At 47.8% G+C, this 27,803-nt stretch overlaps 1 protein-coding gene across 3 annotated transcripts in view; it reads right to left on the bottom strand.

Moving 5' to 3' along the window:
• Positions 1–2,173: 2,173 nt before the first annotated feature.
• NUDT9 (nudix hydrolase 9) overlaps positions 2,174–27,803 on the bottom strand; it is a 38,735-nt gene continuing 13,105 nt past the window's right edge. For 2 of the 3 annotated variants that reach the window (XM_082260965.1, XM_082260966.1), the window contains 7 exons: positions 27,515–27,733; positions 24,745–24,840; positions 24,577–24,663; positions 23,116–23,227; positions 16,075–16,218; positions 2,427–2,511; positions 2,174–2,346 (listed from right to left, as the gene is read on the bottom strand). In XM_082260965.1, coding sequence (XP_082117091.1) covers positions 2,201–2,346; positions 2,427–2,511; positions 16,075–16,218; positions 23,116–23,227; positions 24,577–24,663; positions 24,745–24,840; positions 27,515–27,733 — 889 coding nt within the window. In that variant the 3' untranslated portion in view covers positions 2,174–2,200. The remainder of the gene's footprint in view (positions 2,347–2,426; positions 2,512–16,074; positions 16,219–23,115; positions 23,228–24,576; positions 24,664–24,744; positions 24,841–27,514; positions 27,734–27,803) is intronic. The other variant, XM_082260967.1, reaches the window with a different exon arrangement.

Here is a 27,803-nt window from a genome sequence, read left to right on the forward strand (position 1 = left end):
GATTGGGATTGGTAAATTGGTGGCTATTCCCACCCTCATTCACAGTTGCTCCCGTGGCTCCAATAATTAAAGGGCAACTCCACTTTTATTGAGGAAAAAAAAAAACATTCCCCTCTGGGTGATCTCGGTACATTACAAGGATTTTAGCAAACTTTGTTGCAGATTCCTACCTTTTGTTATTGTGAAAAAAATCATTTTTTGTTCCTCTGTGCTGAGTGAGTCTAATGGGAGTGGTTTCATAATTATCTATCAGCTGTGCAGCTGCAGAGCACTATTAAGGAAATCTGCTGGGCCTGCATCCCTTTAGACGTGTTCCTATTGGGAGTATCTCACCAAAAATGACATTTTTGTTGCAGGGGATGCCAGAAATCTGATTTGTATCTTACTGCAGACTTCTGGGAAAATTGGTGAGCCAATCACACAAGCAGGAAATTATGTTTCTGGGGGTGTGGTCAGTATACATTCTGTGTACAGTACAGCTCCAGGCGGCCATATTGCATTGCATTTCCAGAAAATGACAACAGCTGCAGATTCAAAAGGAAAGGTCATTTTTAATAACATTCAATTACAATATGATTTGTGTTGCAATTGTATACGCTATATTGTTTTTTTCTTTATTTGCTATTTTTCTTCCCCACGAAAGTGGAGTTAACCTTTAAAAGTAGAATTCCAATTTTTTGTTTCACTTTAAATGTTTCTAGAAATATTTACCGCGCCAAACACTTGAAAACAGCAGCCAGCAAAAACAAATGACAATTTGTGAAAAGAAATGAATAAATAAAAAACGCAGTGCAGTTTCACTTTAAAGGCCACATTTTGCAAAAAAAAAAAATTCAATATATTTGCAGAAAAAGGTGTATTTGGCATGTCATTTTTTTGGGCGGGGTACCTAGTTTTGACAGGTACCCGGCACCCTGAGTGGAAATTCCAACCCCCCCCCTCCAATCTTCTAGGACACGTCACAGGTGCAGCGCAACTCGCCCATGTGCAGTGCACACCCGGCTATTAAGCTGCAAGTGGTCACAGCCAGAAGCCCACATTTGTGATGCCGGCGCCGGGCAGAGAACCGAGGGTTTGGGCAGCCGCACCGCTGTATTATGGAACAGATGAGTGTGTGTTTATCAAAAGTTTGTAGCTGCTTAATTTTAATAAATACAAAAATACCTGGCACACCGCTTTAGGCTCACTGGGTGAAATGCATCAGTGTGTGGATTGATGTGTGACCTAATCCGGCATCAATAAAAACGTGTCACAGAGGAGTGCGGTTTATACGTTTAGGTGTTTTTATGCTTTAAGGAGAAGAGGAGGATCCCAAAGAGCCCTGTGCACCTAGGACTGATTGGAGCATGTGCTTCCATGGAGTCTGGTTTAGATTAATGTATATTATCATCTGACCCAGCCCTGAAGAAGTGCTCTGAGAATCCCGAAAGCATGTTGGCTTGCCTTCATCATTTTCATTAAATTAAAGATCAGATTTTGGCCTCTTCCTCTCTAATCATATATTCTCTGGCATTTCATACACCAACATACAGGCATAAATTACAGAACTCTTCTCTTGGAAGGTTCCCATCCAGGTGTGCAGCCAAAACATATATGAACAAATCCAAATTTCACAAAACTTTTTAAGGAAACCTGAAGTCAGCCATAGACCGACAGTTCAACAGGGACCGGCCCAGATTTTGAGCCATGTATGGGCAAGGCTGATGTACCCAAGTTGATTAATCAACATGGGTACAACCAGCCTGTCGAATTTTACATGCCATTATTGCTAGAAGCTATTATAGCTGCTAGCAGTGTGTTCTCCTGGCAGAGACAGATTCATCCCTCTGCCGTGAGAACATAATGGATCAAAGGGAGGGATTCCCTCCATCAACACTGAGTGCATTGATGGGGGAATCAAGGGGTTTTCTTTGCAGGAAAGAAAATTGCTTCATCTATGGCCAGCTTTATGTATCCCAATCCAGTATTACCACACCTACAACAAAAGAACAGCAATATAAAAAAAACCTGACAGAGATTTATACCCCTCACCACTCCTACCAAACATATGTTCTGTCCGGTGTTGGGCTTAAAAACCTCCATCTTATATTAAAAAAAGAACCATAAAATCAGTTCTTCTTTGGTTCATGCCTAGAAATGCAGTAAAAGCTTTGGACCTTCCATATTGATGAAAAGTACACGGCCGGCCCTTTATGGGGGTCTACCAGTGTGCACCTCTCTTCTCAGCCACGATCTGGATGAAGTGGGCGTGGTTGGCGTACAGACTGCAGTTCTGGCTGATATCCGCCCACTGCACTTTCCCGGCATCGTCGCCCGCCTCTAAGGCCAGCTGGTCCAATATGTGGCCTGTCAGACAAGAAGAACATGGATGTAAACGGAAAGAAGCAACTTGAGGGAAGACTTGCGTTAGGTATCAGTATCCCCACCTGTGTCATCATGGTAATTAACTGCTTGTGTCTCCATCCAGGCGTTATCCGTGTTCCGTGGGTCATCCACATACCCCTTGTAGACCTGTAAATCACATAGCCATTAACCACTTAAGGACTGGAAGGTTTTACCCCCTTGATAACCAGGACATTTTTTTGCAATATGGCACTGCGTTACTTTGACAATTGCGCGGTCATGCGATGATGTACCCAAATAAAATTGATAAAGGACATAGGAAAAAACAAGCGCTCTGAAGATTCAGCTTATAGGGGTGGAATCAGTGCTAGTGGGTCAAAAAGGACCAACAAGGAACTATGGGCTATATAGTTGGTCAAAAGTTGGTAGTTACATGAAAAAGTGAAAATAATCAGGTCCAAAAAAATTGCATAAAACCAAATAAATTCAAATAAAAACAATGTCCCAATGGAAAGAGTAACTGTATGAAGTGGGGGGGGGGGGGGGGTAAGAGTTCATTACTGCTGCAAGGGCTGGCTCCGAGACACAGTGAAGTCGATTCTGTGAATGAATGCAATGAGAGACAAAGAACAGAGCGCCTCTAAGTGCAGTATTTAATGAAGATAATGTGAACACACAATGGTATACACTCACATGGTAATGAACATGGATAGGCTTAAAAGGCTCCGGTGGTTCGTCAAGTAGGAGATGTTAATCTAGAAGTCCCGGAAAGATGGAGAGTAGCCGATACGATGTTTGCTGTGGACAGGAAGAAGCTGGCCAGAGAAACTCCCGTCTTCCGGGTTCGGATCGTCCCTGGGACCAAGCTGGAACGCAGCGTACGCTGCATGACGTCACCGGAGCAGGCGATGACACAACGCGTTTCAGAGCTCACGCAGAGTACGCTGCGTTCCAGCTTGGTCTCAGGTAGGTTAAGGAAGGTTAAGATCCGAGCCACCAAGAACGAGCGAAGAGGAACCCCAAGGAGACTCACACTACACAACGTACATCTACATACAATGGTAGATCTTCCTAAAAGTAGATTTCCTAGCTTTCAACAGGGTAGGAATCGCTGACTCAACAAAATGGCAGTAACACAAGGCATAAAGGGACCCAGGATTGGGCGACCAGGCCTCAAGGACAGATCCAGGACAGGGGGTCCTTGCAGGAGCCCCCCACCTGGTACAACCATTCCCGCACAGTCGATCGTCTGGTCGCTGGCAGCACACCCCCCAGGGGGTGCCTGCAGGATGGAGGGGAACCCGGGGGTCTGACCACCCCAAGGAGGGGTCCACGTCCACCCAAAAACCCTGCGCGGGGAGAGGAGGGACAGCTACCCACCATACCAGGAACTAGACGGGCACTGCTCCAGACAGAACCCCTCTCCATCGAAATGGGGAAGCTGTCGGCCGGGGGGGGGGGGGGGGGAACGATTAGACTCAGGCTGAGACCCGGTCATATGCGACCTCGCGAGGCTTTTTACCTCGCAGGCCAGCCCCTGTCCAGTGGGGCTATGTCACAGCTGACCTAGCTTGGAGCTGAGGTCTGCGCGCGCTCGCTGTCCAGACTGTGGTGACCACTGGATCTAGATTATCCAGTCCATCGCACAGTCCGGCAGTTGACTGTAGATCTCAGGAGGAAAACATTTTCCATCTAAAAAATGTTGCCAGGACCAAAGATCCCAGCAAGGAACTAGGTCCTTTCTCCTGACTAAGCATAAAAAAGTGGCTATAGCAGAGAGAGGGAGTATACCCCCTGGGACTGTCCATAGGTGTAGCCAGAGTTTTATTCTGCCTAGTGTCCTACTTCTGTAGGGGGCAGCATAGCCCAATAAGTTATGAATATCAGGAGCTGTGTCCATCAAAGAAAAAGAGAGAGACACTTTTTTTTTTTTTTCAATTGTAATGCAAAAAAACACAATACATAACCCAAATCTTTGTAAAATATAAAAGATGTTATGCTGAGTAAATAGATACCAAACAAGTCACACTTTAGTATTGCGCACGCCGGTGCAACGGCGACAAACTAGGTAAATTTTCCTATCCCTAGGCAACGGTTTAAAAGCCTTTACAGGTTACCACTTTAGATGTACAGAGGAGGTCTAATGCCAGAATTATTACCCATGATCTGACGTGCGTGGTGATATCTCACATATGTGGGATGATAGCTGTTTGAGTGAGTGTGGGACAGACACGTGCGTTCACCTTGGCGAGCAAGAGAGGATGGAGGCACTTCAATTTTTTTTTTAATATTAATTTATTTTTTCACTGTTGATTTTTATTTCTTTATCACTTTTATTGCTGTCACAAGGAATGTAAACATCCTTGTGACAGCAATAGGCAGTGACAGGTACTCTTTATGGAGAGATCTGGGGTCTACAAGACCCCAAATCCCTCCTCCGCACCTAAAAGCATTCAAAAAACACCAAGATCAGTGTGATCAAATGCTTTTGGATTTTTTAAAATGGCGCCGTTTACATCCGGGTAAACCGGAAGGGAGTCAGGTCATTGCTTCGGGGGTACCGTAGCCGAGAGCCAATCAAAGCCAATCTGAGCTTTGTTTGGCTTTTCAACCAGCTGGCGGATGCACCAGCTGGTCACTCGGGTCTCCAGATGGGACAGGACAGCCTGAGAAAGCCACAGAAGGCAGCAGCAGAGGGGGGGATGTCCCCTCCAGCTGCTTGTAAAAGCAATCCAATGGCTAGTTAGCCACTAGGATTGCTTTTACAAGAAAGCTGACTGTCAGATCTAAAAAAATGATACCGGGGTGATGCCTGCATCTCCATATAACCACCCGAAGTCCAGCGATGTACCAGTATGCCACTGGTCTGCAAGTGGATAGACAAGAGAAATGAAAGTTACAGTGCAACTCAGTTCTCCCTGTAACAGTTTTATTACTTGTCATTTCTGCCAGTAGAACCATTATTATTCCTCTTCCTGCAACAGGCCCAGTTGTCCAGCAAAACAGGTAGATGGAAGGGTTGGGAAAAACCACATTTCGTTGGCGGGGTTGATAACAGTAGGCTTTAATATGGCTCCAAAATAAACAGAATCCACGTTGCTGTAACTGCTCAATAAGTGTTAGCTAGAGTTGGGCTTTAAGTTGTTTGCCGCTTATTTATAGTTCATCTAAGGACTACATATGCAGCAAAGATTCCCCTATCCCCCATAGGGTGACAACACCGATACATGATTTCACTTTGAAGCGCACACAGCCTTGGCTGGCTGTCATGTCAATCTAGTTTGACACTTTACAGCTCCAAATCTGCATGTTTTTTCCTGGTTGCCAACTCAAACTGACTGAAGCTGCAGGATTTGTAAGGCGGCTGGTATTTTCAGAAGAAATGGTTTCCGAATTGGAGACGCAAACAGCAATACAAAGAAAAGGGATGGTGGGAACCCCTCATAATGGGCACAGCAGGTGTGCAGATCCAGGAACTTGGCACAGGGATGGTGGAGACCCCTTATAATGGGTACAGCAGGGGTAAAGACCCGGGAACTCAGCACAGGGTAGGTGGGAACAGCAGGTGTACAGGCCTGGGAACCCAGTACAAGTACGGTGGGAACCCCTTATAATGGGTACAGCAGGTTTACAGACTCAGAATTCAGCACAGGGATGGTAGGAACCCCTCATAATGGGCACAGCAGGTGTACAGACCCAGGAACTCAGCACAGGGGTGGTGGGAACCCCTCATAATGGGCACAGCAGGCTTACAGGCCCAGGAACACAGCACATGGATGGTGGGAACCCCTTATAATGGACACATCAGGTGTACAGACCCAGGAACTCAGCACAGGGATGGTGGGAAACTGCCATTCCACTCCCTGACAGCGAGGTGTGAGGTTGCTGGTTCCTTAGCTCGTGTGCTTCCAGAAGCCAGGGGCTAGAGTTGCTTCTCTGCCCCAGGAAGGATGCTGGATCCTGGGGAGGACCCTGGCGGGGGCCCCCTGGATAGGCCTGAGACTATGGAAGACATGGAGCTCGGCCCAAGGAGGGGTGAATCCCTGCCTACCTTTAGACGGAGGACTGTTGAAAAGCTGAGGCGGATTGAGAAAGAGGAGGAGAAATTGGCAACTTTGAAAGTAGAATTTAAAAAGAAAAAGTTGTATTGTGCCAAACTGTACAGTAAGAAGAGACCGGCTCTGAGGCCTGAATTGAAGGACTTGGAGCAAGCTTTGAGGAAGCAGAAAGAGCTGGTGAGCTCTCTGAAGGAAAGCTGTGAAGCACTTCAGGAGAAATACAGGAATGAGGAACGTTTCAGCCGTATGAGGAGAGGAGCCGTTTCCAGCATGGAGAGTGACCCAGTCAGTGAGGAGATTCAGGTACCGACAGAGTCAGCAGAGAGTGAGAAAGTGGGCCCGGAGGATGAGCCCAGCTCTTCGACACCTCACACATCTGCTGAGCCCCCAATGGTGGAGGCCTCTGTCTCCCTCCCTCTGCAGCAGCAATGTGGAACATCTGAGCAGGAGGTTGAGGGGGGTACTGGCATGTTGGAGTTCGTCGCTGAGCTGGAATCCCCTCTGGATGGAAGAAAGTTCCATTTTTCTGCAGATTCCCCAGATGAGGAGATGGATACCGTTCCTCGCCCTATGAGAGAGAGACCTGTGGAGAGAGGAAAATTCACCATTAAGCCTGCAACAACCAGGAGGGAGTTTGATCCCACCATCAGCCATGACACTGCAGAGGTAACACAGCAAGCAGGTACAGTGTGTGTGCAAGGTGGTGATGTGAACTTTATTAATGACAATGTGCTTGCTGAGGGTTGTAGTGCTATGGGCTGTCAGCCCACACCCATAGACAATGTGCAGCATGCAGTGCAACCTGATGCACCTGCTGGAAAAATTCCACTTTTAAATGCAATTGGTGAGAAAACTGGAAAAAACTGTGAGCTTCTGGTTGAAGAGTCTGCAGAGAGGAGCACCACGGACATTGCAGAGGCTTTGCCTGGACCAAATACAGTGGCTGTTCCTGAGCATGGTGGAGGAGATGCTGGGAGCAGTAGTACTATAACTTTTTTGGAGTCTGCAGTAGACAAGGCTGTGATTGAACCCAGGAAAGCAGCTGAGTGCTCAGAGAAGGGGGAGGGGGTGGGTCTTGTCTCTGCTGCTCCAAAGACTGCAAGGGTTGATTCAGGCTCCTTGTCATCAGGTGTGGTTGTGTCTAAAGACAATGCTGTAATTGCTGATGTTTCTGGGAGGAAAACCTATGCTGGTGCTGCTGAAGGGTTTGGGAGGGGGGTGCAAGCCGGGAAGAAGCATGGAAATGTTTCATCTTCCTCATTATTTAAAAGGAGGAATGTGGTACAGCTCCGATGGGAAGGCGAAGGTATTCCGCCATATAGGAGAGCTGTGGTTGATAAGATTCTGCAGATGGGCTTTAAACCTGCAGATATCTTTGCCCTGATCAGTCCGACCGGCTCCTATGAGTACGATTTGTCCTTTGTCCGTCCGGAGTCTTTGGACATATTTTGGGAGAAATATGAACATGTGTGTAGGAGCCTGCCAGACTGGAAAGGGCTCATCCCCAAAGTTGTGTCACGTCAGCCACTTATTAAAATGGTGACGATTCTTGTGCGCAATGAGTCCATACCGCAAGGGGATTTATCTGTATGGCTGAGGAGATATGGAGACATCCTGAGCCCCTTACACAAAATTATGGATGATCGAGGAATATGGACGGGGGGATGGTCTGTGCAGCTAAAACTAAGAGTCATTGATAATGTCATCCAGCATCTGCCATCCTCCGCTTTCCTGGGGAGGGACAGATTGACCATCTTCTATCCAGGCCAGCCAAAGCTGTGCAATAAGTGTGGGGATAAAGGGCACTTTGCATCCTCCTGTCCAGTAATGAAATGCTCTCTGTGTCAGGATTTAGGGCATTTGGCAAAAGATTGCAATATTATAAGGTGCAACTTGTGCAATGCGGTGGGGCATCCTTATAGCCAGTGTCCTGAGGCAGTACACAACCAGCCTGAGCTCATGAGAGAGTTCTTCCGTCTGGACATGGAGGATGCTCAGAGCTCAGCAGCTAGGGTGCCTGCGATTCCCTCCGAGTCTGTACCAATACCCAGTGTGTCAGTGTCTTCCCAGTCTGTGGTGCCCCAGTCTGTGCCAATGCCCAGTGTGTCAGTGTCTTCTCAGTCTGTGGTGCCCCAGTCTGTGCCGATTCCCAGTGTGTCAGTGTCTTCTCAGTCTGTATGTAAGGTATCGGTTACTAAGAATGTGTCCAATCCTTCTGTGTCTATGTCTTCCAAAATTGCAGAGGCGGCAAGAGGTGCTGAGGCAGGGGCATCAAGTACAGTGCCAGTCCCCTCCCCTAGACATTGCAGGGCTTCTATTAGGGACCATGGGGTGCAGAGGAGTGGGGAGAATGGTGAGGAGGCTGGCCTGGTGGTAGATAAGGTAAGGGAGAGTGGGGGTGAAGGGGAGGGTGAGAGTGGGGAAACTGTTATTTCCAATTTGTCCAAGGGGGATGTGGAATGGTTGGAGGCGAAAAGAAAGAAGGGCAAAAGAAGGAAAAAAAAGTGTTCAGCTACCCACAGTCCTGAGGTTTTGCCTTTGACAAATAAGTTTGGGGTCCTGTCAGATGATGAGGATGAATGGGACTTGTTGAGTACAGAATCTTCCATGGATGATGAGTCGCAGGGTGCAGTGAAGCGCACTGGTTCTCCAGGGGGAGAGAGTAGTCAGGCTAAGAAACGGCTGCCTCAATTATCCGTTAAAAGTGGCAACCAATAATGTTATCAGCTGAAAATCAGTCATAAAATATAATTTTTGATTAAAGGCTCCATGCATGGTGAAGTTTCTTAGTCCGGCTCTCTCGTAGGGTTTATGCTGTGTGCAATTTGGTTTATTTATTATGTTCTTGTTTTGTATAGTTATATTCAATTATTTTGTAAATATGTTATTTATTATGGTTTTATTGTATATAAGTTGATTGTTTGTAAGAATTTCCAATAAACAAAATTAACCCCTTATAATGGACACATCAGGTGTACAGACCCAGGAACTCAGCACAGGGATGGTGGGAACCCCTCATAATAGGCACAGCAGCTGTACAGACCTGGGAACCCAGTACAAGGATGGTGGGAACCCCTCATAATGGGTACAGCAGGTGTACAGACCCATGAATGCAACCCAAGGATGCTAGAACCCCCGCAAAGGGCACAGCAGGTGTGTGCACCTTAAAAAAAAAAAAAAAAAAAAAAAAAGAGTCCCCGAAAGATAGAAGAGCCCGTCAGGGGCTGAACTCTCCAGCACCCAAACACCAACTTTGGATGGACTGACCCTTTAAAGGGGACCAGAGGTTTTCATGTTATATTTCCTCTGCCATGCTGGGTGTAAATCAAGATACACGGATATAGCTTTCCATTAAAGAGGAAGTAAACCCTCCTCTACAACTTGTACCTATAGGTGATCCTATTATAAGGCTTACCTATAGGTACTGTAAATATCTCCTAAACTTGTACCGTTTAGGAGATATTTACCTTACATGCAGCCAGTGACGTCACTGGCGCATGCGCTCTGAAGGAACGGCCGCTCGTGCCGTTTCTTTCAGAGTCCCGTGCCGTTCCTTCAGAGTCCCGTGCCGTTCCTTCAGAGTCCCGTGCCGTTCCTTCAGAGTCCCGTGCCGTTCCTTCAGAGTCCCGTGCCGTTCCTTCAGAGTCCCGTGCCGTTCCTTCAGAGTCCCGTGCCGTTCCTTCAGAGTCCCGTGCCGTTCCTTCAGAGTCCCGTGCCGTTCCTTCAGAGTCCCGTGCCGTTCCTTCAGAGTCCCGTGCCGTTCCTTCAGAGTCCCGTGCCGTTCCTTCAGAGTCCCGTGCCGTTCCTTCAGAGTCCCGTGCCGTTCCTTCAGAGTCCCGTGCCGTTCCTTCAGAGTCCCGTGCCGTTCCTTCAGAGTCCCGTGCCGTTCCTGTCGGCTCTCGCGCGGGAGTGACGTCACCGCGATCCCGGAAGACGGGCGACTGGACATGTCGCCCGTCATAGAGGTGAGTGAGCGGCACGGCGGGGGCTAAGGTAAGTATTGCATAATGAGCTAGTATGCGATGCCTACTAGCTCATTATGTCTTTCTCTTGAAGGTGAAAAAAAAAATGCGAGTTTACAACCTCTTTAAAAGATTGTAGGTAGCTGCTAATCACAATGTCAAACACTGCATTAACTGACCCAACATACTAACAAACCGTGTATTTTCCTTGCAACGTCCCGACAGAGTACAATGCAATCATAATTGTTCACAGGGGCGTTGCTAGGATTGTGAAAGATCTGGATCACCTCTGGGAACCCAGAGAAGGATGGTGGGTGTGCCTACTAACTGTATACACACTACACGTGTCATAGTCCTTATACCCACAAAATATGCTTTACATTTTGTGCCGCAAGCTAGAGTCTAACAAACAGATATACAAGATTCAAAAAGGTATGTACACAAATGCTAGAAGTCTAGTTAATAAAATGTAGGAACTATGCTATAGGCCTCCTCCTATCAAGGTGGAGGAAGAGACTCCTACTTTCTCAGTAAGAGATAGCCGGGAGGCAATGTTATAACTATGGGGGACTTCAACTATCTTCATATTGACTGGGCAGATGGAACTCACACTCAACAAAAGGTCATCATTTCTTGAATGTACAGTAATACAAAAAAATTTCTTGAGTCAAACTGTGAATGCCCCAACCAGAGATAATGTTCTGCTCAACCTACTAATTACAAAAAAAGAGCTGATTGGGATAATTTAGGTAACTGATCACAGAGTAATTACATTTGCCATAAATTGTAGGAAGAGGACACATGAGGGTAGGACAAGAACACAATTTTAAAAAGAGCCAACTTTAGGAAGCTGTGCTCCATATTACATGACACATTCATTAAGGTTTATCGCATGCTATAACGCGGTCAGGTGAATAATTTGCATAAATTATCGCATAAAGTCAAGTCCAATTAAAAAAAAAAAAAAGTAATATATATATATATATATATATATATATGTATATATATATATATATATATGTATATATATATATATATATATATATATATATATATATATATATATATATATATATACCCTCCCTTTTAGATTGTAAGCTCTAACGAGCAGGGCCCTCTGATTCCTTTTGTTCCAAATTGTAATGTAACTGTAATGTCTGCCCTCATTTTGTTAAGCGCTGCGCAAACTGTTGGCGCTATATAAATCCTGTATAATAATAATAATTATATATATATATACACACATATATATACACACACACACACACACATATATACACGTGTACATGTACCCTAATTGTCTGGAGCGTGGGGACACTAATTTTTAAATATACAAAAAAGTCTTCCATTACATACATTTTTCTGCATTCCTGAAGGACTTCAGGAGAATATAATGGACTTAGGGGGCAGCAGTCAAGAATGTGTCATATAAAGACCAGTATACAAGTATTCAGGACTGTGAAATATACAACCTAGGGACTGATTTACTAAAACTGGAGAATGCACAATCTGGTGCAGTTCTGCATAGAAACCAATCAGCTTCCAGGTTTTATTGCCAAAGCTTATTTGAACAAGTTGAAGTTAGAAGATGATTGGCTACCATGCACAACAGTATCAGATTTTGCATTCTCCAGTTTTAGTAAATCAACCCCTCTGTGTCAAGAGTGCAGGGGGCAGGAGTGCAGAAGGAACAGAGTGCAGGGAGTGAGAAGTGCAGAAGGAACAGAGTGCAGGGGGGTCAGAGGTGCAGAAGGAACAGAGTGCAGGGGGGTCAGAGGTGCAGAAGGAACAGAGTGCAGGGGGGTCAGAGGTGCAGAAGGAACAGAGTGCAGGGGGGTCAGAGGTGCAGAAGGAACAGAGTGCAGGGGGGTCAGAGGTGCAGAAGGAACAGAGTGCAGGGGGGTCAGAGGTGCAGAAGGAACAGAGTGCAGGGGGGTCAGAGGTGCAGAAGGAACAGAGTGCAGGGGGGTCAGAGGTGCAGAAGGAACAGAGTGCAGGGGGGGTCAGAGGTGCAGAAGGAACAGAGTGCAGGGGGGGGGGTCAGAGGTGCAGAAGGAACAGAGTGCAGGGGGGGGTCAGAGGTGCAGAAGGAACAGAGTGCAGGGGGGGGGGGGTCAGAGGTGCAGAAGGAACAGAGTGCAGGGGGGGGGTCAGAGGTGCAGAAGGAACAGAGTGCAGGGGGGGGGTCAGAGGTGCAGAAGGAACAGAGTGCAGGGGGGGGGGTCAGAGGTGCAGAAGGAACAGAGTGCAGGGGGGGGGGTCAGAGGTGCAGAAGGAACAGAGTGCGGGGGGGGGGTCAGAGGTGCAGAAGGAACAGAGTGCAGGGGGGGGTCAGAGGTGCAGAAGGAACAGAGTGCAGGGGGGGGGTCAGAGGTGCAGAAGGAACAGAGTGCAGAGGGGGGGTCAGAGGTGCAGAAGGAACAGAGTGCAGGGGGGGGGTCAGAGGTGCAGAAGGAACAGAGTGCAGGGGGGGGTCAGAGGTGCAGAAGGAACAGAGTGCAGGGGGGGGGGGGTCAGAGGTGCAGAAGGAACAGAGTGCAGGGGGGGGGGTCAGAGGTGCAGAAGGAACAGAGTGCAGGGGGGGGGGGTCAGAGGTGCAGAAGGAACAGAGTGCAGGGGGGGTCAGAGGTGCAGAAGGAACAGAGTGCAGGGGGGGTCAGAGGTGCAGAAGGAACAGAGTGCAGGGGGGGTCAGAGGTGCAGAAGGAACAGAGTGCAGGGGGGGTCAGAGGTGCAGAAGGAACAGAGTGCAGGGGGGGGGGGGGTCAGAGGTGCAGAAGGAACAGAGTGCAGGGGGGGGGGGGTCAGAGGTGCAGAAGGAACAGAGTGCAGGGGGGGGGGTCAGAGGTGCAGAAGGAACAGAGTGCAGGGGGGGGTCAGAGGTGCAGAAGGAACAGAGTGCGGGGGGGGGGGGGGTCAGAGGTGCAGAAGGAACAGAGTGCAGGGGGGGTCAGAGGTGCAGAAGGAACAGAGTGCAGGGGGGGGGGGTCAGAGGTGCAGAAGGAACAGAGTGCAGGGGGGGGGGGGTCAGAGGTGCAGAAGGAACAGAGTGCAGGGGGGGGGGGTCAGAGGTGCAGAAGGAACAGAGTGCAGGGGGGGGGGGTCAGAGGTGCAGAAGGAACAGAGTGCAGGGGGGGGGGGTCAGAGGTGCAGAAGGAACAGAGTGCAGGGGGGGGGTCAGAGGTGCAGAAGGAACAGAGTGCGGGGGGGGGGTCAGAGGTGCAGAAGGAACAGAGTGCAGGGGGGGGGTCAGAGGTGCAGAAGGAACAGAGTGCAGGGGGGGGGGGTCAGAGGTGCAGAAGGAACAGAGTGCAGGGGGGGGGGGTCAGAGGTGCAGAAGGAACAGAGTGCAGGGGGGGGGGTCAGAGGTGCAGAAGGAACAGAGTGCAGGGGGGGGGGGTCAGAGGTGCAGAAGGAACAGAGTGCAGGGGGGGGGGGTCAGAGGTGCAGAAGGAACAGAGTGCAGGGGGGGGGTCAGAGGTGCAGAAGGAACAGAGTGCAGGGGGGGTCAGAGGTGCAGAAGGAACAGAGTGCAGGGGGGGGTCAGAGGTGCAGAAGGAACAGAGTGCAGGGGGGGGGTCAGAGGTGCAGAAGGAACAGAGTGCAGGGGGGGGGGTCAGAGGTGCAGAAGGAACAGAGTGCAGGGGGGGGGGTCAGAGGTGCAGAAGGAACAGAGTGCAGGGGGGGGGGGGTCAGAGGTGCAGAAGGAACAGAGTGCAGGGGGGTCGGAAGTGCAGAAGGAACAGAGTGCAGGGGGGTCAGAGGTGCAGAAGGAACAGAGTGCAGGGGGGTCAGAGGTGCAGAAGGAACAGAGTGCAGGGGGGTCAGAGGTGTAGAAGGAACAGAGTGCATGGGGGTCAGAGGTGCAGAAGGAACAGAGTGCAGGGGGGGGGGTCAGAGGTGCAGAAGGAACAGAGTGCAGGGGGGGGGGTCAGAGGTGCAGAAGGAACAGAGTGCAGGGGGGGGGGGTCAGAGGTGCAGAAGGAACAGAGTGCAGGGGGGGGGGGGGGGTCAGAGGTGCAGAAGGAACAGAGTGCAGGGGGGGGGGTCAGAGGTGCAGAAGGAACAGAGTGCAGGGGGGGGGGGTCAGAGGTGCAGAAGGAACAGAGTGCAGGGGGGGGGGGTCAGAGGTGCAGAAGGAACAGAGTGCAGGGGGGGTCAGAGGTGCAGAAGGAACAGAGTGCAGGGGGGGTCAGAGGTGCAGAAGGAACAGAGTGCAGGGGGGGGGTCAGAGGTGCAGAAGGAACAGAGTGCAGGGGGGGGGGGTCAGAGGTGCAGAAGGAACAGAGTGCAGGGGGGGGGGGGGTCAGAGGTGCAGAAGGAACAGAGTGCAGGGGGGTCGGAAGTGCAGAAGGAACAGAGTGCAGGGGGGTCAGAGGTGCAGAAGGAACAGAGTGCAGGGGGGTCAGAGGTGCAGAAGGAACAGAGTGCAGGGGGGTCAGAGGTGTAGAAGGAACAGAGTGCAGGGGGGTCAGAGGTGTAGAAGGAACAGAGTGCATGGGGGTCAGAGGTGTAGAAGGAAAAGGTGCGCAGAAGGAGTCCGAAGTACTTCGCGCACAGAGTACAAGGGTCAGGAACAGGGCTTTTTTCCCCTCACAGAATAGGTACAGGATCTCCCCCTTTCTGAGCCACCCATGGTCTCCACCCACCTACCTCGGAGCACCATCCCTTGGTTCCACCCCCTACCTACCTCCCAGTAGCACCCCGTTTGAAGAATACACAAAACGACACCAAGTATTTTGTGGTGCCAAATCCTTTTTTATGGAATTTAATGAAAACAAAAAAAAATAAAAAAAATCAGTAAAATAGATCCCTTGCAGCCAGCAACAATAGACCCCCCCCAGCAACAATAGATCTCACACGCAACAAACCACCCCAGAAACCATGGACACCACCCAGCAGCAATAGATCTCCCAGAAACAATAGCCCCCGGCTAATAATAGTCCCCCCAACGAACAATGGACCCCCACAACAAAATACCACCAGCAACAAAATATCCACCCCAGCACCATTAGACCCCCCCCAGCAGCAACAAATCTCCCAGCAGCCAGCATCAATAGACCTCTCCCTCAACAGTAGATCCCTCCAAGCAACAAATGACCCTGCAGCAGCATAAGACCTTCAAGAAACAATACGTCCCCCAGCAGCCATCAATAGACCCTCCAGCATGCCCCACCACCCCCCTTGCCATTACATACATTCAGTGCTGGAGGATTCCCCCGCGTTCCTGCTGAAAAAAAGCTCTGGTCAGGAATATGAAATGCAAAGTGCACAGGGAGTGCAGAAGTCACATACAGTATATATAACACACAGGCCAATGTACAGAGTACAATGACCCCTCCTTCCAGTACAAGTTTCCCAAGCTTAAATTCCCCACTATACAGATCCCACTCATAAGCCTCCAACCCAGTACAATCCACCACCCAGTGCAGCCCAAACCCTTCCCAATCCAACCTCCCAGTACAGCCCCCCCCCCATTGTGGCCTTAGGACCTGTTGCTCCCCTTGTAGTTCACAGAAGTGAGTTGGGGAGGGCAAATATCACTGTCTAGTATTGATTAGAAATAATAAACATTTAAAATGTTTGTATAAGTTGCATCAAGTAGAAAACTGAAACTTGGCGGCAGGTTCACTTTAGGTGAGGCAGATATGACCTGACCCAGTGTTGGAACGACACGTCCCTCTCCTTGTTTGATGTAAGGGTGTGACGTACCGGTAAATGCTCCTGTGAGAATATGCTCTGAATCCTCTCCTGTGTGTCGCCCTCTTCTCCCGTCTTCTCCAGAGAGTTCACAGCCTCCTCGCAGAACTCCCTGCGCAGTGTCGCCGTGATCACCTCTCCAGGATCCACCATCCCCTGCAAGGGAGGAAAACAACACCCATCAATGAATGACGTCCTCATAGTGAAGAATGGGGAAAAGAAACATGACTGCCGCCCACAGAAATCAGTTTCTTGCTGCTGCTTATGTGTTTTTCCTCCCCCCTTATCCACATACTAATAAAATTTCATTACATACATTATCTTACTCTCTGTGATTCCCTATGCAATGTGAGCAGATCATGGCTAGTGGGAGGGGCCAGCAGGGTGCTATACGTAGCTTCCTGAAAACAGGGCACCATGCCTCAGTACTCCTTAGGTGCCCTCAGCCCTGATACAAGCAGTGGGCTGGTTATGCAAATATCAAAATGTCTTGCGCCTGGAGGAGTGGGTGTTTCTAGGTAGGCTGCATTTGTATGGTAACGCCCACATGTGATGCGGAGCCTCTACTATTGACAGAACCGAAATCGAATTTATAAAAGGGGGCGGGCCAGGGACAGTCAAATTGGGGAGGAAAGTGCTAGATGACCAATGAAGCGGGTTCTTCGTGACTTGCTGCGGCTACTAATCTGAGATACAAGCTACTGCAAGCAATCTCACCATAATTGATTCCACCCACGGCCCTCGACACCTGAAACACCAGTCTTTAATGGCATCAGCATATTTCCCCCCCCCAAAAAAAAAAAAAAGGGAACCGTGATCCCCAACTTCCTAAGTTTGCTGCTATTACAGATATCACATGCCACCTGCTGGTGAAATTTAGCACTGCAGCGTGACCATAAACAATTACAGTTGTCTATGGAAACCACTGCTTGCACCACTCGTATACTAGTGTGCCAAGTGATGTGGGTAGCAGCAGAATTGAGCTCTTAAGGCCCGTACACACGTACCGATTGTCGGCCGAAAATGTTCGGCCGCCGAACGATCGGCCGATTTTCGGCTTGTTAGTATGATGCTTCCGACAGCGCACTTTCGGCCGAACAGAATCTGTCGTGCAAGCATTAAAATTTTTGTATGCCGACACCAGAACGGCCGATTGTTCGCCAGTCAGTACAGAATTCGGCCGACAGACAGCAGATTTGCAAGACTGGGCATGCTCAGAAAAGAAAAAACACAGGGAAAGTTAACCATTACATGACATCACTTCTGCAGTCGGCGGACAAAATTCGTGTGCAGTCTTTTGCACTTTTCAGCGGACACGACAGCCCGGGGACAAAAAGACGGCCGATCGGTACATGTGTACGGGGCATTACTTTATATATCAGGGGTTGGGGGAGGTGGCTCATTGTTTTAAGATTCTAATCCTATAGAAGAAGTCCTACAGACCTGCTCAGTCAGTCATTCAAAGAAGCAGCAAAGCTTTTCTCTCCTCCTCTTTAGTATCACCGTACGTCTTTAAAGCGGAGTTCCACCCAAAAGTGGAACTGCCGCTTTAAATACTGCTGACCCCCTGACATGCCACATTTGGCATGTCATTTTTTTGGTGGGGGAGCGGGTACCTAGATTTGACAAGTACCAGCTCCCACTTCTACACGGGCCGCCTAGGAGGCTTGAGCAGAGGTTCTCCTCTCCCCCTCCCATCCTGCAATCTTTTGGGACACGTCACAGGTTCCAGAAGATTGCCCGGCCATGCGACTGGTGCATGCGGAGTGCGCACCCGGCTGTGGCAGCTTCACACTAGAGATGCCGGCGCCGCCAAGAGGACAGGGAGAGGATTGAGGCTTCGGGCGGCCGCATCTCTGAATCGTGGGACAGGTGAGTGTGTTTATTAAAAGTCAGCAGCTACACTTTTTGTAGCTGCTGACTTTTAATAAAACACAAAAATGAGTGGAACCCCGCTTTAAATAGTGATGTCTCACATTAAAAACAGTGTACAGAGCTGATCGGAGTGGCTCTCTACCAAGTGATCACAGATGCAAACAGTGTAGTGTTTACACCTGAAAGCTCACCCCCTTTCTACTACATAGGAGAAAAGGGAGAAAGATGGAATTAATAAATGAATCGTTCATTCTTTAGTTTCAGACCTCAGGCAACAGCAGATATTCAAGGTAATCAAAGAATGAGAGATCATTTTCACCCCCCCCCCCCCCATTCCTTTCTATAACTCTGCATTCCTGGCATGCAGACCTAAATGGGAATACCACGCGGCACATTATTTCAGTCCATCACAGCCAGGCTGACAGGTTGCAGGCAGCGGGGCTGAACCCCACAACTGTTCCTCCTGGAACGAATGCACCTGGGCAAAATTCCCAGCATGCACAGGGCCGTATCCTGCAAATTAACCCCTTCTTCTCCATCCTCCCCCCTTCCTGTATGTGACCTGTACATTAACCCCTCACCTTCTGCTTCCTCTGCATATGTAATGTATCTAATGAACAATTTATTTATTTCAGGTACTTGTATAGCGCTGTCAATTTACGCAGCGCTTTACATATACATTGTACATTCACATCAGTCCCTGCCCTCAAGGAGCTTACAATCCAAGGTCCCTAACTCACATTCATACATGCATAGTAGGGCCAATTTAGATTATCACTCACTATTTTTCTAACCCCCTCAATACCAGCATGCTTCCTTATTTCCAAATAATTGTGGGAAAAAGGAGATCATTTACTTTCTAAAAAGAAGTAATTTGGGAGTTTTTTTTGTACTTTCCTGGAATTTTTGTTGGAACAATTTTTTATTTTCTTTTCCTTTTTTTCTATTGATTTTTAGAACGATGTTTATTTTGTTTGTAAACAATAACTCCATTGCATTGGTAGGGATCACTCCACCTTTGTTTTGTTTTTGGGTGTACTTTATTATTATTGTATAGTACAGTAGTTACTTGCAGTACAGGTTAAAATCTGCATTTTGGGTGGAGGTTTGTGTGATGTATTTTTTAGGTTTTCTTCTTTTTTGAATATAAAGTAAAAATAGATTAATTAGAAAAAAAAAAAAAAGTTTCCTTAATATTATACAAAAAAACCCCCAAAAAACTCAGTGCTTATTAACCACTTTACCGCTAAGTACTGTAATACTACTGCGGCAAAGTGGCTCGTTCCCGTCTGACGACGTAGACCTACGTCGTCAGACTCCTCCCCTGTAGGCGGCGCTCGCGCGCCGCCGGAGGCGCGCTCCCGCTGTTTTCATTCACAGCGGGAGTCGGGCCAGGGGAGGAGCAGCGGCGATTGCCGCTGCTCTGCCCCGATCGTCGGGGATCTAGTGTGGAGATCCGCCCGCCTGTGTAAACACAAGCGGGTGGATCTCCTCAGTGACAGGGAGTGACAGATCGGAGTGTTCAGCTTAGCTGGACATCCGATCTGTCCCTGTCTCACAAAGTCACCTCCCCCCCACACGTCAGTAAGCACCAGGCATACATTAACCCCTCCCTCTCCAATAAAGTTAACCCCTTCCCTGCCAGTGTCATTATTACAGTAACAGTGCATATTTATAGCACTGATTACTGCAGTAATGTCACTGGTCCCCCCAAAAGTGTCAAAAATGTCAGTCAAGGGTCCGATCTGTCCGCCGCAATGTCGCAGTCCCGCAAAAAAAAAAAAAAAAAAAAAAAAAAAAAAAAAAAAAAAAAAAAATCGCAGATCGCCGCCATTGCGCGTTAAAAAAAAAAACACCAAAAATGACAAAAATATTTCCCTTTGTTAGTAAACGCAATAACTTTTGTGCAAACCAATCAAAATACGCTTATTGCGATTTTTTTTACCAAACATGGGTAGCAGAAAACAAATTGGCCAAAAATTTTAAAAAAAATTAGATTTTTACATCTTTTTTGGGGGGAATTTCATATAAAAAAAAATGTTAAAAATATTGTTATTTTCTCAAAATAAACGCTCTTTTTTTGTTTATAGCGCAAAAAGTGAAAATCGCATAGGTGATCAAATACCACCAAAAGAAAGCTCTGTTTGTGGGGAAAAAAGGACGTCAATTTCGTTTGGGTACGGCGTCGCACGACCGCGCAATTGTCAGTTAAATTCGCACAGCGCCGAATCGCAAAAAGTGGCCCAGACGTAAGACAGCAAAATGCTCTAGTGGTAAAGTGGTTAACCACTTGACCTCTGGAAGATTTACCCCCCTTCATGACCAGGCCATTTTTAGTGATACGGCACTGCTTTACTTTAACTGACAATTGCACGGTCATGCAACGCCGTACACAAATATATTTATGTAATGTCCCTCCCCCCAAATAGAGCTTTCTTTTGGTGGTATTTGATCACCACTGTGGTTTTTTTTTTTTTTGTGCTACAAAAAAAAAAAAAGCGATTTTTTGCTTTCTGCTATAAAGCATAGCTAATAACATTTTTTTTTTCTTTATAAAATTTAGGCCAATAAGTATTCCGCTACATATTTTTGGTTTACGCGATTGGTATAGCCTCTACAAAACTATGGCATATATGCATTTTTGTTTTTCCATACTAGTGATGGCAGCGATCAGCAACTTATAGTGGGACTGCGATATTGCAGCGGACAATCTGACATGGACACTTTGCGGGAACCAGTGACACCAATACAGTGATCAGTGCTAAAAATATGCACTGTCACTGTACTAATGACACTGGCTGGGAAGGGGTTAACATCTGGGTAATCAAAAGGGTTAACTGTGTGCGTAACGCGTTTTGTGTACTGCGGGGGAGGTGCTTTTACTAGGGGAAGAGATGGATTCTAGTCTCTGCTTTGCAGGAACACAAGATCCATGCCTTCTCTACTGACAGAACGGAGAACTGCCTGGTTTATATAGGCAGATACCCGTTCTGTATGTTTTACTGACATTCGATGGGTACCAGTGAACACAGTGCCTTGCACCCACAGGTTGGCTGTGAATAATCACAACAGAAGCGGTCCACGCCCCCTGCAGGCAGAAGTGCAGGATCACGTATATACTGTATACACGTGATCCTGCGCAGAGCTGCCTCCCTGTAGCAGAGCAGTAAAACTGCTATAGGACGGATAAGCAAATGGATAAATGCCACCTAAAGAAAGCTTGGTTAAAAAAAAAAAAAAACAAAAGTGATTGCAAATAAAATAAATAAATAAAATTACACAAAAGCAAAAAAAAAAAAAAAACCCCCAAAAAAAACAAACAAACAAAATTTATTTAGATACAGTATTGCATGGTTAAAGTAACTGTCGGCCAAACTATCACAGCACTTAAAACTGAAAAATGGCCTGGTAATCAAGTTGTTAAAGCTGAACTCCAGAATACAAAATACTTCCAAAGTGAGAGTAAAGAGGGTGACATCACAGCGTTTCAGTGAAACCAAGTCAGTTACAGGGGGAAAAAAATGCAAATTTTTATAGCTGTGGTAGGTAGGAGAAAATTTAAGAACATCTGGCTGCTGGGGAGGGGGGTTAGGATCAATGAGGCACCTGACGACTCATATCCTTTGGCTAGAAGACCGCCCATCCCAGTGAATTATATGTCCCATGATGCACTACGATATTAGCAATGGTGGTGGGCGGGATTGTAGGAGGGGACAGTAAGCTTTTCTTACTCCTCGGTTTCTGGTCACATAGTCGCCCTGCTGAGCTCAGAAGGGCATTTCCAGCAATGGTAATAAAATCATTCAGGGGGTGGGGAGGACAGAACAGGAGTCTCAGCAGCCAAGGTCCCCCAATTTCTGAGAGTAGTGATGTCATTACAAAGCATGGAGGGCAGTTACACGACTGGCAGCTGCATTTCGGGAGAAAGAATGGCAGCTATTGGTCTTCTGACTTTGCCCTGGTCAACGGAACACTACTTGATTCAGGGTAAGAGAACACACTGAACAAATTTGAATTACTAGTTCTGAGTGGAGTTTGGCTTTAAAATTTTATTGGTGGGCACAGCTGACCCCTGGGGTGTCGGCCCCCACCCTCAGGAAGTTGGACTCTTGGTGAAGCATGGAGCCTCTCTGCAGTCCCTCATTAGACAATACATTGCCTGCAGTTCAGTTGTGTGTGGTGACTCACCATGGGGTTATCACAGGTTTATAAATACAGAAATTATTTCCTGTTGTATCATCCAATTAAGTAATAAAAAAACATGAAACATGTACAGGATTGCAGGGTATAAAGTCCTGTACATGTCGGGGTGGCTGAGCCCAGGGAGGTGACATTAGGTGAGAGAGTCGGGGTGGCTGAGCCCAGTGAGGTGACACTAGGTGAGAGAGTTGGGGTGGCTGAGCCCAGTGAGGTGACATTAGGTGAGAGAGTCGGGGCGGCTGAGCCCAGTGAGGTGACATTAGGTGAGAGAGTCGGGGTGGCTGAGCCCAGTGAGGTGACATTAGGTGAGAGAGTCGGGGTGCCTGAGCCCAGTGAGGTGACACTAGGTGAGAGTCAGGGGGGCTGAGCCCAGTGAGGTGACATTAGGTGAGAGTCGGAGTGGCTGAGCCCAGTGAGGTGACATTAGAGGAGAGTCGGGGTGGCTGAGCCCAGTGAGGTGACATTAGAGGAGAGTCGGAGTGGCTGAGACCAGTGAGGTGACATTAGGTGAGAGTCGGGGTGGCTGAGCCCAGTGAGGTGACATTAGAGAAGAGTCGGGGTGGCTGAGCCCAGTGAGGTGACATTAGAGGAGAGTCGGAGTGGCTGAGCCCAGTGAGGTGACATTAGAGGAGAGTCGGGGTGGCTGAGCCCAGTGAGGTGACAATAGAGAAGAGTCGGAGTGGTTGAGCCCAGTGAGGTGACATTAGGTCAGAGTCGGGGTGGTTGAGCCCAGTGAGGTGATATTAGGTCAGAGTCGGGGTGGCTGAGCCCAGTGAGGTGACATTAGGTCAGAGTCGGGGTAGCTGAGCCCAGTGAGGTGACATTAGGTGAGAGTCGGGGTGGCTGAGCCCAGTGAGGTGACATTAGGTGAGAGTCGGGGTGGCTGAGCCCAGTGAGGTGACATTAGGTGAGAGTCGGAGTGGCTGAGCCCAGTAAGGTGACATTAGGAGAGAGTTGGAGTGTAAGCAGTGTACTCACTCCGGGTATAGCCCACTGGCCACAGTCCTTCCTCTGTATGGCTACAAACTGTAGGATGGCTTTCCCTGTCTCTGGGTTAGTCACTTTCTCTCCTGAAGTGTTCCTCTTCCACCTGTAGGGGGAGACAACTCATTACTAATATTTGCACCAAACGGGGAAAAATAATAATAATAATATTAATAATCTACCTTCAGTGTTGATCAGGCAAATGACTAAAATACAAATATAAAATAATTTGCAGAGCTAAATGATTTGTATTTATAGTGCCTTTATAAAGTATTCATACCCCTTGAAATTGTCCACATTTTGTCATGTTACAACCAAAAACGTAAATGTATTTTATTGGGATTTTATGTGATAGACCGACAAAGTAGCAAGAAAATTATATATGGTTTTCAACATTTTTTACAAACATGTGAAAGGTGTGGTGTGCATTTGTATTCACCCCCCCCCCCCCCTCCCCCGAGTTAATACTTTGTAGAACCGCCTTTCTCTACAATTACAACTCCAAGTCTTTTTGGGGATGGCTCTACCAGCTTTGCACATCTAGAGAGGAACATTTTTGCCCATTCTTCTTTGCAAAATAGCTCAAGCTCTGTCAGATTGGATGGAGAGCGTCTGCGAAAAGCAATTTTCAAGTCTTGCCACAGATTCTCAATGGGATTTAGGTCTGGACTGTGACTGGGCCATTCTAACACATGAATATGCTTTGATGTAAACCGTTCCATTGTAGCTCTGGCTGTATTTTTAGGGTCGTTGTCCTGCTGGAAGGTGAACCTCCGCCCCAGTCAAGTCTTTTGCAGACTCTAACAAGTTTTCTGAGCCCAGTTTTCTGCAGCTTGTAAAAGCAATCCAGCGGCTAATTAGCCACATGGATTGCTTTGACAGGCATCATCCCAGTATAATCAAAGTCCAGCGATGTACCGGTACATCGCTGATTGGCAAGTGGTTTTAATGATGATTTAAAGTGGTTGTATAGTGTGTACTTGTTTCAATCCAGAGCACTAAGTTTTTTTTCTGTCTGCTATGTGTCTGGATTCCTGACACCAAGTGAAAAAAAAAAATGTGATGGCAGGGGCAGGGATCTCCAGCATACAGCCTGTGATTGACAGCCCCAGCTCTGTTCCTTTGTGCTGTATGAAGAGGGGTGTGTCCCTTCCCCTCCAATCAGCGCTCTCAGCTCCCTGCACTGAGCTCTGCAGAGTATAACTTCATCTCTCTCCGCCCCCTTTTTTCTGACAGCTCAAACAAGCTTTATAAATTCTGATGTAGAGAACACTGCAGATAAACAGGTACAACTTATGTAGGAGGATTTGTGTATCACAGGAGGCCAGTCACTTCACTGGGTATAGGTAAGGTTTTGCATCCGCTCTAATAAATACATTCATGGTGGTTTTTAGTATTTGTTGGGAGTTCAGCTTTAATCTGTATGCAACATAAACGTAGGGAGGAAATCCTTACCTTGTTATGATGGGGTCGGCTGCATGGTTGGGTCCCCACCTTCCTAGCAACCCTCTTCCTGTCACCCCCGTCCTTCCACTGGGGTTCCTGACAATAACACATTGTGACAGACGTCAGAGGTGAATCACAACCACAACTTAAACAGCAAGACCTGTTGTGTGCACTTACCTGGGCTTCCCGTCCTTTATCAGGTACTCCCCCTCAAAGCTTGTCCTCTCCACATGGCCGTCCAGGGCGTTGTACTGCGGCTGGAAGCCTTCTTCGCTACAAGACACAATGACCGTGGTTCACACATAGGAGGCTTAATAAGCATTGCAGGGAGCAGTGTGCAGGAACAGGGGGCAGAGAAGTGAGGACACTTTTCGTGCGCTCCTCAGAGCCCCCTTATTTCCTTTACACTGTTACCTCTTCTAATGCAGTTCATCCCTTTGCATTGTACTGTACAGTATATGTTCTGTATAATGAATCTTGGGGGCTGTATGGAACACAAATGTGGAAGAATTGGCTGTAAGAGCAGCGATCTAGAGAAGTCTCTTATTAGGTTTCTCTCTTTATAGGGTTAATTTACTAAAGGCAAACAGACTGGTCGGGAACCTGCACCCTGAAAGGAATTTTCTCTGAGAGCGGAGTACTGTAAGGAAACTCTGCTGACTTTCATCATCCAGTCATGTGAATGCAAAAATTCTATTTTTTTTCCTTGCATGCGATTAGGTAATCTTAAGGGCCCTTTCACACGTGCTTTCCGCCGCTTGTACTGCTGCAACTCCTAACACTGCACTCTTGACTCCTCAGGGCCCAACCGCTGGCGCCCCTTCTACACTTCCAGGGTCCTCTCACTAGGCACCCCCCTGACACATGCAGGCAGGGTAGCCATCAGAAATTTTGGGGCCCCTTACACAGCTTAAGGCCTGGGCCCCACCGGGCCTGACCACCAACATTCCGCAGGGCCCGCCCTCTGGCCGTCCCACCGAATCCGCCCACTGGCCATCCCACCGAGTCCTTCAGTGCACCTACTTCTATTTTAACTCTCTTACAACTTAATAAATGAAAATGAATCCAATCCATCAAAGAGACATCCCCATATATTCAGCAAAGAGACATCCCAATCAAGTAAAGAGACTGCTTCATATATTCAGCAAAGAGATATCCCAATCCAGCAAAGAGACAGCCTCATATTTTCAGCAAAGAGACAATGCAATCCAGCAAAGAGACATCCCTACTATGCAGGTGCTATGCTTTAGCAATTGCTAGTTACTGCAGCTGCAACTACTTGGTCTCCTTGGTTGGGGCCTGGGCGGCCGGGCCCCTCGGAACGCCTGGGCCCCTTACATGTGTATGGGCTGTCCCCCCCTGATGGCTGCCCTGCATGCAGGCTCCAGGATCTCTGCGACCTTTACCGGAGTGGTCCCCTCTACACTTGGCAGACCCTCAGAGGCAATTCACAGTACTCACAAACTTGGAATGCTTGCCTGGAACTGAACCCCTCTTCCTCCGCTGGTCCTCTCTGCAGCTCAGCTCTCTTTTCCGGATTCTCAGGCAGCCACCCGAGACACCCGATCCTTCTGACAGGAGGGGAAGACAGCCGTGACCTACCTCCTGGGACTCTGCGTCATGCTTTCCCCTCAGACTTATACCCACTCCCAGAATTCTCTGAGGCAGAATCTGCCTTCTGGGGTAGATACAGGCCTGAATGTGTCTCTGATTGGATTTCCTCCACTGCCCAATGAGAATCCTCTCATGGAGCCAGTGGGGAGACTCCCCTCTGAACATCATGGCCCTGCTGTTAGGCAGCCAAAGCCCATTATGCTTTTACCTAGCACCTACCTTGTAGGGTGCTACATTTACAAAAGGCAAATAAGCGCTTTACTTTGCAAAATAAATTTTCCCCAGAGCAGTGATGGTGAACCTTGGCACCCCAGATGTTTTGGAACTACATTTCCCATGATGCTCAACTACACTACAGAGTGCATGAGCATCATTGAAAATGTAGTTCCAAAAAATCTGGGGTGCCAAGGTTCGCCAACACTGCCCCAGAGCTTAGTGAATGAGGTGAAATTTCATTTTGCCAAGATAACCTAATAAATATGCAAGAAAAAAAAAAGAAAAGCAGCATTTTGTTCATAAACATTATATACACACACACACACACACACACACACACACACACACACACACACACACACACACACACACACCCTCTTTACAGGTGCTTGCAGCGCACCAAACCAACACAAGCATTCACAATCCAAAGATTACACTGGATTGTCCCAAAAATGAAGTAAAGAGTGAGTACCCTGTGATTTTTTTAATAAATGCAATTTTAAAAAGGGTATAAGCACTATTGGCTTTTCTTATCTTTCAATCAATATATTGGGATACTACAATCTGTAATGGGAGGAGCCTAGAAAGAGGTTGGAGAAGTTGGACATAGTCAACAGTGGGCTAAAAAGCTGGTTTGGTTTAACGCCTAAATCGCGGTGATCACATTACCCCAAGTGAGAATACTCCTGGTGGTGGGGAAGCACATTGAGGTGGCACATTATTGGTTGTTTGCACTGAAAAAGAATTGCATGGCGGATCAAGCACTGTGTGTTTTTCTTGATTTTTGCTTTATATTTTCATTGCAAGCAATCATTTGCATGGACTCTTTCGTTGTTATATGGTGATTGCACGTTTATGTTGGACAATTTTTCACTATTTATGCACTTTTTGATATTGTTATATTCTAATTGTACAGTCATTTAGCATTCACATAGCGCAGCATTGATTGTTCACTGAGGGCGTAAAACCTTCCGGTCCAGAAGTGGTTAAAATGCTTAAAGCTACCGGCGCCAGACTTTAAACATACAAAATGTTAGATCCCGATGAAGATAACGACAAAAATAGAAGAGGAAAAACCAGTCAGGTAAACTAACAGAAGAGCCGCGGAGCCTCTCACCTGTGTGTTGGGTCTGCCCAGACTGGCCGGGCGAGCACAGGGCGAGCTGTGTACTCTACCGGCTGGTAATCCGGCCAATCCACAGACCAGCTGACCTTTTCAGGGGGAACTGGCCACCTCTCCACCTGAGAGCCTGGATACGGAGAGGTGAGGGCCTTTATGTGACACGTCATGGCAGACTGCCGACTGCGGTTACGGTACCAGTATGCAAACACGAAACTGTGGAAAGAACAATAAGATCAGACATCAGATTGCTGGTTCTCCTCGGCCCATAAGCTATTCATGATTT

This window comes from Pelophylax lessonae (genome assembly GCF_965119305.1).
Source record: "Pelophylax lessonae genome assembly, chromosome: 6".
Classification (NCBI taxonomy): domain Eukaryota; kingdom Metazoa; phylum Chordata; class Amphibia; order Anura; family Ranidae; genus Pelophylax; species Pelophylax lessonae.